This window comes from Etheostoma cragini, chromosome 20, assembly GCF_013103735.1.
Source record: "Etheostoma cragini isolate CJK2018 chromosome 20, CSU_Ecrag_1.0, whole genome shotgun sequence".
NCBI classification, from domain to species: domain Eukaryota; kingdom Metazoa; phylum Chordata; class Actinopteri; order Perciformes; family Percidae; genus Etheostoma; species Etheostoma cragini.
Window position 1 is genome coordinate 9153369 of NC_048426.1, and position 10698 is coordinate 9164066.

General features: G+C 41.8%; 2 protein-coding genes across 2 annotated transcripts in view; one reads left to right on the forward strand and one right to left on the reverse strand.

The window, feature by feature from the left end:
* Positions 1 to 168: 168 nt before the first annotated feature.
* On the reverse strand, positions 169 to 6166 carry LOC117936270. Its single transcript, XM_034859146.1, has 7 exons — positions 6131 to 6166; positions 5424 to 5639; positions 4465 to 4647; positions 3976 to 4192; positions 1507 to 2117; positions 639 to 821; positions 169 to 180 (listed from the first exon to the last, which is right to left on the reverse strand). Exons 1-7 carry the CDS (start codon positions 6164 to 6166, stop codon positions 169 to 171), a joined length of 1458 nt encoding a protein of 485 aa, XP_034715037.1.
* A 1553-nt stretch (positions 6167 to 7719) lies between these two features.
* The window catches only part of LOC117936271 (RNA polymerase II elongation factor ELL-like), an 8227-nt gene continuing 5248 nt past the window's right edge, over positions 7720 to 10698 (forward strand). The window contains exons 1-4 of the mRNA XM_034859147.1: positions 7720 to 7803; positions 7860 to 8085; positions 9835 to 9879; positions 10014 to 10135. Of these exons, the coding sequence (XP_034715038.1) occupies positions 7951 to 8085; positions 9835 to 9879; positions 10014 to 10135 (302 nt within the window). The 5' untranslated portion in view covers positions 7720 to 7803; positions 7860 to 7950. The remainder of the gene's footprint in view (positions 7804 to 7859; positions 8086 to 9834; positions 9880 to 10013; positions 10136 to 10698) is intronic.

The window sequence follows — 10698 nt, forward strand, 5'->3', positions numbered from 1 at the left end:
TGCACTTCTTTCACAGGACTTATGATTTGCCTCTACACAATGTGTGATTTCCCAGTTTTCTGTGGCCTTACTGTTGTTTCGTGATAAGCATAATACATTTCTCATTACATTCCACAAACTTCAGAGTCCACGTCCAAAATGCTATCGATTGATTATAGATTCCTGTCTTTACTCGGCATCCTGAGAAAACAGATTAAACTAGTGTTAAAATCCTAGGGGTCGAGTTGATTTCCCTTGTGGTCACAAGGGAAACGTCAGGGGAGGTTAAAATGCATACTATCAAATAAGACCGAGAACATTTGAGTACCTGAAAACATCTTTGCCTAATACTTTTTTTTTTTTGTATCACAAATTTTATTTCACAAACTTGGCTACAAATTCACAAAAAAATGTTGATCTCATTTTATATTTTGGGTTTAATTTTGCATTTTTGTTACAAAACTGCAACTGTAATCGCAGTGATTTGAGGATCTTGAAATGATTCGTTCAGACGTGAGGGCTTTGTGCGTGCAGTTTGGCCGCTCCAGCTCCATATTCAGGACGCTGCTTGAACTTATCACTCATGTCAGAGAAGCACACTATGGAGGGATGTAGGCCTAAATGGTTCCACCTCTTCCTCCCATCTGTTTACGCTGTACCAAGCTCCTCTCGCTGCAGCGGGACGCAGGAGGAGCAACCAGTGAAGTAAGAGAGGGGGCGGGCGGCAGCCGAGGGAGTAACGCCGCTCTTACAGATGCTCTGCAGAAAGAGGAGGGTGGAGAGGAGCTGGGCGGGTGAGGCAGAAACACCATGCTCCTGTTTGTGGAAGCCTGGGATGGAACCTGGAGCAGGGGTGGAAGAAGTATTAGGATCCTTTACTCAAGCAAAAACACTATTACTTTAAAAAAAACAATACTCTGTTACAAGTCAAAGTCCTGCATTGAAAATGCTACGTAAGTAAAGTAGGCTAAGTATCATCAGGAAATGTAAAGTATTGCAAGTAAAAGTATTCAATGCAATAAATGTCCTCACATTTTAGAAACAGGAAACGATTGAAACAGTTCAGTCATAAACTAAGTGTTTAAACATATTTTTTAAACTGCATGTCCTTTTTGTTGCAAAAATCCGTAAAGTAACTAAATCTGTCATATAAACGTAGTAGAGTAAAAAGTATAACATTTCTCTCTGAGATGAAGTCATAGATGTAATTTATGGGGGGAACAAAAACAGGCTTTTTTCAAAGTTTGTGTCCCTTTTTATTGTTTTTTGTTTCATTTTCAGTGTTTTTGCAACTTTTTACAATTTCTTTTCCCAATTATTTGAATAATTATAATAAAATAATAAACTTTTTGTTAACACGCAGTCCCAACCCAACAATGTTGAACCCAAAGTTACACTCCTGGATGTAGTAGAGTAGAGGTAGATAGTAGCGTGAAAAGAGAAACCTCAAGTAAAGGACAGGTACTACAAATTTGTACTTAAGTACAGCACTTGAGTAAATGTGCTTAGTAACATTCCCCCACTGACCTGGAGGTGGGAGTCTGATTGGTGGACTAATGGCGGGAGGTGAAGCAGAGATGGAACCACCGTGACGGAGGGGAGCGTGTTCCTGCGGAGTTGGGAGTGAGGAGACGAACAGGCAGGAAGATTACCGTCACAGCTTTTCAGGGTCATGCTGTCTAATGTTGAAACTCCAGGCGTCAAACACCTCTTAGGGATCAGTCTGCTGGCAGTTGCCCGAGACGGGCTCATCTCTGTGAGAGAGAGGACCGACTGAGAAAGCCTTGGAAGAAAATCCTCACAGCAGCTGTTGTAATTCTTTCCTCCACATCTGTTATCCCTCCTTTGAACCACACTTTCCTTCCTCTCTTCCATCCTGGACTGATGAAAATGTGGCTCGTCATCTCCCCTCCATCCTCTCTCCCTCCTTGAATCCTCTCTGTCCCCCTCCTCCCGCAGGCTCCTCTCCCTCATGCCCTCCTCGTAAGCCCGGTTCAGACAGGCCAGGTTGTGAATGGCCAGCCATGGTTCCGATAACATTCTCTGTCTGGGCGGTGGAGTGCTACTCCGGCTCAACGGACTAAGCTCACAGGAGGGATGTCTGCTGCTGCTGCTGCTGCTGCTGCTTCCTCTTTTGCCTGATAGAAGGGCATAAGACACAGGCAATGAGTGAAAATATGGAAGTGGTTGAGAAGAACTGTGTCCCCTTTTGCATATCTGTCCAGTTCTCCCCCTGTTGTTTGGGAGAATGCTTCCTTATCTATTTTTCTGCTCCTAATTTTGGGATATGTAAACATAATTGGCTTTATTCTGATTCTTCTTCAAAGCAGTTTTGGATTACTGTAGCCTATACAGTACAGCCTATACAGTGTGTGTTCACACTGGGACTACTAGACTACTTTTTAAAAAGTAATCCTAAAACAGTCATGCTGGAGAAAAGAGTCAGCAGATCACCAAAGTCATGTGGATTTATCCTCGAGGGAACATGAATGTCTGCACAGACTTACTGTATGTGGCCATTTATTTCATGGTTGTTGAGATATTTCAGTTTGAAATGAAGTGGTGGACGGACCAACACTATCATCCTTAGCCTGACTAAAAACCCCTTCATATGCATTTGTTGAGTAGTTAATCATCTTACATAACCAGATGTTTTCCTCGCCTGTCACTTAATCCTCACATCTGTCCTCTATCACCCTAGTCCAACTTTATTTTAAGCCACTCTTCTTAGTTTCTACGGCATGATTTAATTGTTAGTTCCTCCATAGCAGAATAAATGTTGCATCTTTCACAGTAACGCACCACCAGAGTTAGCTTCACCTCACCCGGACAACACATTTTCACGTCACCTAAGGAACGAGCACTCCACAAGACATTGGTTCTGATCAGTCTAGACTTGCCTTTGTTAACTATTGCTTCAAATCTACGAGGGACACAGTGTCTGCATATGGAGTACTGTTGATGGTACTGAAAGTGGTACTAGAAGACTTGTTTGCATCTCTGCAGATTAAGGACTTTCTCATTGATGATGCCATCTATGTTGTGAGATTGTTGTGGTTTTGCATGGTTTAGTCTTTATTTACTACAAATCAAACATACTGTTGATGGTTTTAGATGTTCTAGGTTTATAGTATTTGTTCTTTTCTTACCTTCTTGGTAGCTAGGTTTTTAATTCATTTAAGTACACGGTGGCATTTAACTAGGTTTATTTTAATGAAAAGAAGTGGGTAATCAATCAACCACAGAGAACATTGTGTCTTCTTCTTTGTTGTGTCAAAACTATATTTGTGTGGTAATGGGTACTCTTATAAGCATTTACCATGCAACGGCAATGTGACTTGCACACAAACAAATGTGGACATAGCGTTCATGGTGATTAATTACACGTTTCAGACCTCTACAGGGTTATGTGAAGTGTACTGGAACTGAACTAAACCATGCAAAACAGTAGCATGTTCCTTAAAGGTCCCATGACACGGTGCTCTTTGGATGCTTTTATATAGACCTTAGAGGTCCCCTAATACCATTTTTGAATCTTTCCCAAAATTCAGCCTTGATGCAGAATTACAGCCACTAGAGCCAGTTCCACAATGAGCTAGCTTTAGTATGTGACATTTCTGAGTCTGTAGCTGTAGAGGAGGAGAGGGGGGGCAATGTGGAGGCTGGGGGTATGGCCTTGACCAACTGCCACTTTGCTTGCTTGAAAACCATGATGTCTCTCTCATGGGTGGGCCAAATTCTCTTGGCAGGCAAATCAGAGAAAGGGGAGGTAACATTGCCCTGATGAGGTTATAAGGAGCAAGGTTCCAGATCGGCCCACCTGAGCTTTCATTTTCTCAAAGCCAGAGGAGGATACCCAGGGCTTGGTTCACACTATCACTATTTCTAGGGGACCATAAGCACTGGGTGACCATGGGCAGGCTGGGGGAACTCATATTAATGTTGAAAAACCTCATTAAGTTTGAGTTTGCAAATAAAACAATCAGCATGACTCACTCGTTCCTCTGAAGTTGAAGATGTTTTCTCCCTCGGACGAGTTGGGTGAGCCCGTCTTGAGGATGATGTCAGACGGGGACATGCAGGACACAGGCGAGGTGTCAGGAGATGGAGGAACATTCAGGTAACGCCTAGTCACCCGGCCTCCATTCCCACCCATTTCTGTGGCGATGATGATGATGTCACGACCCCTGGCATGGCAGGCATCTATCAACACCTGAAGAACACAGTGCTGCTGAGGTGTGGATTGGATTTGGGGTTGGATGGTGCCCAATACTAAAGTTTTTTGGATGGTTATTAAGTACCTACACATTTGAACTGTGTATAGGATAATAATTTAAAAGGATTCAGTGTTTCCTCATGAACTGTGGGGAGGACAAGCTTTTGAAACGTCACGTGGCAATGCAACTTTTACCTAGGTTGAGTATTTCCATTTTATGCTGCTTTATACTTTAGATACATCTTTGCACGTCATGATAAACAGGATACCTTTAATGTTGGCTGGTGCTGTGCATTGATGGCGTACACCAGTGCTGAGGCTCCGGAGTGGTCCTCCATGCAGGGGTCAGCTCCTGCAGCCAGCAGGGTGGACGCCACCTGAGCTCCTGCCCGCTCCATACAGGCGTACATCAGAGCGCTGCGTCCAGCCCGGTCCTGTGCGTTTGGACATGCCTGATTGGTAAAGAGGAGAACAGATCACACACAACTCGACAACTCAAGAGGTTAGTATACCATGAAGCCTTAAGAACGGCCCCGTGTGGGGGCCAGGTTGGTTCAGTGGTAGAGCGGGTGCACATGTACTTTGAGGTTTATACCTCCATGCAGAGGTCCAGGGTCTGACTCCGACCTCTGACGATTTCCTCTTTTTTTTTCACCTAACTATCCTGTCAAAAATTTAAGGTGGAAAAGCCCAAAAAAATAAGAATGACCTAGTGCGAATTAGGTGCCTGTCAATTTTGCTTGGTAGGTAATCCAAAGCTAAACTTTATTAAAATTACTCATGAGGGCGCCGGGATAGCTCAGTAAAGGCCTATGAGATATTAGGCTGAAAATGCCCAACAATAATCTTTAAAAAAAGATTTCCATCTCCCATCCTAATGAAATCTGATTTGGCATTGTTACTTGTGTGTTCAAGCTCTCGAGTGACACTTAAATGCACAAGGTTCCATGTAATTAATAATTATTTTGCTTCAAAGTACACTGTTTTGTGTTCTGTAGAGCCAACAACTTCAGGAATATTTGGCGGAGCTGGAAACATCAGGAACCTCTTTACTATGCATTGAAAGTCCTGTATACCTCTCTTACTGCAGATACACATTTATTATCTATTAGAAATACATCTAAATCAATATACTGTTATACTTCTGGGAAAACCTGCATGCTGCAGATTGCATTTAAGCACGTGCATTCTGAGTTGAGATGGGAAATATTACTCACTGCAGACTGACCTTGTTTTGGAGCAGGTAGGTGAGGAGTTTCACCGTGTCAGGCCCAGCAGGCTCCCCTCTCAGGGCCTTACAGGCAGCCAAGAGAGGGGTCTCTCCTCTTGGGTTGCGCCCGTTGACCTGAGCCCCACCCTCCACCAGCAGGCGGACCAGACGAAGCTTGCAGGAGGCTGCTGCACTGATGAGGGGGCTGGAGTCTGACAGGGGGTCCCCCATGGCCTGGTGGGTTAAAGGAAAGTCAGATGTGTATTTTCACAAACAACGAATATTCAAATTTCAACAACAAATCCCCTTCAATGCCTACCCTGGACATCTTTTACCTGTTATCTTTACTGGAAATCTAGTCTGAATGACAATGCTAATAATATTCTCCTGACTACATACACTAATACACTAAAAGAAAGCATATGTTCAAATACATAAAGTTTAAGGTGTCCTTATCTGTTTTCTTGTTCAGACATTCATTACAAATGTTTATTACATTTAAAAAAACAGGAAAAGCTGGACACTGTTAATTGTGAACCTCATTTCAAGTTATTTTAAATGATGGATACAACTTGAAAAGCTCCTTATGTGATTGCAAATGCTCACAATGTGGACATGTACACGACATCCAGTATCTTAAGGTAATACTATACATGCAGACACATCCACAGTATAATAGTGAACATTTGACTTACCTTAATGCTCCCTCTTCAGTGCTTATTTACCTCTTCCCCTTCAACAAACAGGAAGAAAGCGGTCATCCTGAGTATATTCCATTGGTGCTATTTATTTCTTAAAGGTTTACATTGGCTCTTGGATGAAGGGTCCTCATGTCGCTGGCCTACAGCAAACTGAAGAACATAAAGTGAGAGGGTACTAGCTTTCATCGTCTCCCTCTGTCTCTGTGTCCCTCTGTAACTATTCTGTCCTGATGTGTCCCTTCCGTACCTGCTGGGTTGAGGGGAAGTTCGGTCACACAGTGAGTGTTCAAAGTTATAAATGGTTTTGAGCCTAAAATGTCACCTGTTGCAGACACTGCACTACAAAGACCCAGAGGCCCTTTGATGTGTGAGCTTTGAACAGTTCTCACCCGCCATGTGACCACCGTCTGCATTTAAACATTGGCAGAGAGAGGCAGATGAGGCACACACTGAATTTCAAATGCACAAACACATGCATCAGGTGATCTGTATTTTTAGTCTTTTGTGTTTCTCAATTTTCATGTCTTTTGTTCTCTGTGAAACACTAAGCAACTGCTCTATAAATCTTAAATGATTGTCTAACTCCTGGCAACACTTCAGCAATGCTCAAATACCAGATGTGCGACTACGTCAAACAGCAATTAGTTGGAGCTAACATAATTAGCGGCGTGCAAAAGCACCAGGAAAGCATAATAATCTAATTTCCCCTACATCATAACATGCAAACATGTCATGAAAGAGCATGATACAATGACAATGCAAAATGTGAAAGTGACTTTTTTTTTGTGAAAGATTGCATTTTACTTGGCTTTTTCTGTTTAAGACACTATAAAGGGTAATGTAATCAGTGCAGTCATAGTACAATGCAAAATATGAGTGAATGGTCCCAAATTTCATTCAATAAAAGGCAGGGACAAACATAAACGTTTCAAAGGACTCGAGACCTGGACCAGGCCTCAAATTTTCTGGGAGTTTGTCTTATAAATCTTGTTCTTTAATTGCTACTGGAAGCAGTCTGAAGCTTTGGTCACAGATTATGAATGGAAAATCTAATCAACAAATAAATGTTGAATTATTTTAATATTCAAAATTAAACTACACATCAGAAGGTTACATTAATTAAAATGAGCTCCAACTAAACCGGCTGTAACGTCAAAGGGGAATGTACATCAGTCATTTTAATTCAGTTATATAATATAGTGTATGTTTTTCTGAAATAAGCAATTTTGCATAATAACTTTTATACATGGTACTTTGAATAGGCCTGTATTTTGATGCTTATACTTTTCTACTTGTACTCAAGTAAAATTTTCAATGAACGACTTTCACTTGTAACAGTGTATTTCTACACTGCGGTATTGTTGCTACATAACCAAAGACTCTTTTACTCAGTGAAAAAAAAAATACATATTTTTTAAAGTTATTATAGTTTTATTACTTTTTTATATTTTATTCAAACCTAAGGAAAGTTGAATGGCCTTCTCTTTCACAGTTACACGGAAGAAATCTCCCCTGTGAAAGAAAGAAAATTTGCATAGTGAGAGGGAAGGCTGAACAAGTGGAAGTGGTTACGTAAGTACCACGTAAAGGTTTATTTATGTCTTTTGGCCAATAAAATTTGCTCAGCCGTCATGACGTAACGCGATCCACTCCAGAATAGCGCGCGGCGAAGGAGCAGCCACACTGAACCGTTTAGCTTCTCGCTCTCTCTCTCTCGCTCTCTTTCTCTCTTTCTCTATTGCTCTCTCTCTCACTCTCTCTCTGGTTCATCTCGCCAATGTTGGTTTGTTTATGTGAGATTTGTTCGGTCCGGAGCAAGCCTGGCAGGGGGGATTCGCGGCAGGATGTCGGTGCTAAAAGAGAACCAGTGTTACGAACTGTCCAGCGGTAAACTGAACCGTGGCGGTAACATCTCGGTTTTTCACGTCAAACTCACTGACAGCGCGGCAAGAGCCATTCGCTCCTTTCAAAACGTCAAGGTAGGTTTTTTTTAAACAATTTCTCTCGACTTAAACGTACAGTAACGGTTGATATTGTTGTACCACTTCGTCAAGGGAACCCTCACTTAAAAACAAAGTGGGGAGAACGAGCGAGGAAGGCGGTTGTTTGCATTTCAGCCGAAGTTCATCCCGGTTGTTGTCTCATACAAGCCTTCCTTAAGCTTAAAGCTATGAAGTGGAAATACATGTTGCATAATACAATGCGGAACAGCTTCACTGTGTGGTGATGCTTGTAACAAGCTGCTGGCTAAGTCGTTACAAGCTGCTGGCAAGTATTATGGATGTCAGTCGAGAAGAAAGGAAAGTGTGTGCGTTTGTGTGTGTGTGTGTGTGTGTGTGGCTATGGCTATGGCTATTCGAAGGGTATTGTGGTTTGCATTTGACCCACTTATTCACAAATGACTGCAGGAAGTCTGAGCAGAGAACATTAATGTACACTTCCTCTATTCAGTTATTCCTAGTAACACGGATAGGAAACTCTCCAAAGAAAATACCAGCCACCAGTTTTCTGACTAAAGGTGAAAACCGCACTCCTCCTGTCATACCTCTAGATTTCGCATAATAGCCTACTGTTATGATGAGATAGACAGGAAGGAGGGGAAAACACCTCATCACACAACCTTAACATGCAGGCAAGACTGTTGCTGTGCATATATCTAGTTTCTTTATTTAGCTTTAAGTGTGTCTATTCATAACCTACTTGGTCTGATCACAGAGACAAAAAAAAAACACATCAACATGTAGCCCGGGCCAAACTGAGAACTGGCAGCCACCTCACTCTCTGGACTCATCAACAGGTGGACTCCCAAATCCTCTCTATGAAAAGGTCAATTTGAGCCTAGCCATCACATAGTTTCCGTCGGTGCTGCAATCGTGTCACTTTGGGACTTTCATTTCTGGCCATTTCCGACAGGATAATTCTACCCTGTGAGAGAAAGATGTCAGGCTGTTATTTTACTCTGTTCACCATATTTTCAAGTGACAAGCTGATGCATTAGAGCAGGAGGTTATGTTAACCTTAGCCAGTCACCTTTTTAAAATGACATATAATTTGTTAAATGGGCACATGATACACAAGAGGCACATCCCAGGGGGTACATTGTGGAGTAGCATTCTTGATTTCTTGTAAAAAAAATGGAAATTAGGATTGGGTTCAAACTCTTTTCTTTTGAACTTGTCTGTGTTTAGGGGGAAAATAAGCACTCAAGGCGGATCTTAGATATTTGTCATCATTAGGGATGGATCAATCCGATTTACTGGATCAATGGACTGAAAAAAAGACGAATGCAGAGCGACGGAAAAGATTATCTACCAGCGAGCTCTTTACAGAGTCAGTTTTACAGAAATTCAACGTCGCTGCGCTATCATCATCGTGTAAAGCCCGCCTCAACTCCCTTTGGAGCCACAAAAGGCTTTATGCAACTTTTTCACATGCAGTGCTAGCCTCTCATACGTGTAAACAGACTTTAATGTGTAAAATTGGAGTTCCTCTTTACGTTCAGATCAGCACAGACACGAAGCAAAACAGCCTACAGACAGAAAAGTAAAAGCAGTAATGAAACCACAATGAAAATAGATGTAGCACTTGTAGAAGCTGTACAGACCACAAAACATCCTCTGTGTTATACGTTTTACAGATGTCTTTAGTGGTCTATTGTCAGTTCTGTGTGTGTGTGCATGCTTTCTGGTGACACACTCTAATCAAGTGATTTGTCTTTTTTTCTTCAGGGTTTGTCTTCCTGTCCCACCATCTGTTTTAATGGCAACAAAGGGGTAAGAGGAACTGTTTGACCTGTTCACACATCCTAATTCAATAATGTAATCTCATGCTTGATAATTTGAAAGCTGTTAAATGTAATTGTTTCTCTTTTTTGTGTCTCTCTCTCTCTCTCTCCTTCATGTCACAGAGAATCACCATTCCTTGCTCAGAGAATAGAGATGAATTGAGGACATTCACCTTTGGCGTGACCAACATCGCCTGTGATAATCCAAATGGAAGCTTCGACTGTGTCCAACAGCTCAGCACCGGGTAAAACATTACAAAAATCATATAAAATGCAGAATCATTTGACACTTTTTGAATACAAGAGTCATTGTGTAATAGTTAGATCTGAAGGCTAACCTTGATGAGATGGTAATGTTCAAAATTAACTTGGAAAGCAGGTAGCAAACGACGATGTCATTAAAAGGTAGTGGAGACCACACATTTAATGGTGCATGGGGATTATGTGCTAAATTGAAAACCTCAGTGCTGTAGGCTTGTTCGGTGCACAGTGATTATGTTTGCTTACTAAGAGTTAACTGAGCTTCTGGAAGGGTTTCAATATTTGAAAATGTCTCCGCCCCCCAACTGCTGTTTGAAAGTCACCCTGCTGGTAAGATCTTTCTGCCAGACTCTTTTAAATGCCAGAAAACCCAGGGTGTTCTGACTGTCCAGGTCTAAGAAGACTGGAAATGTAGAGAAGTGAGTTTAATAAATGCCAAGAGTTGTAAAAAAATAAGGAAGGATTCATCAAATCTACTGTTTGAATCTTTACTCAAACACAAAAGCAAACTTTTGGAGCTGTTTCCAAAATGACACGTGGGGTGGGG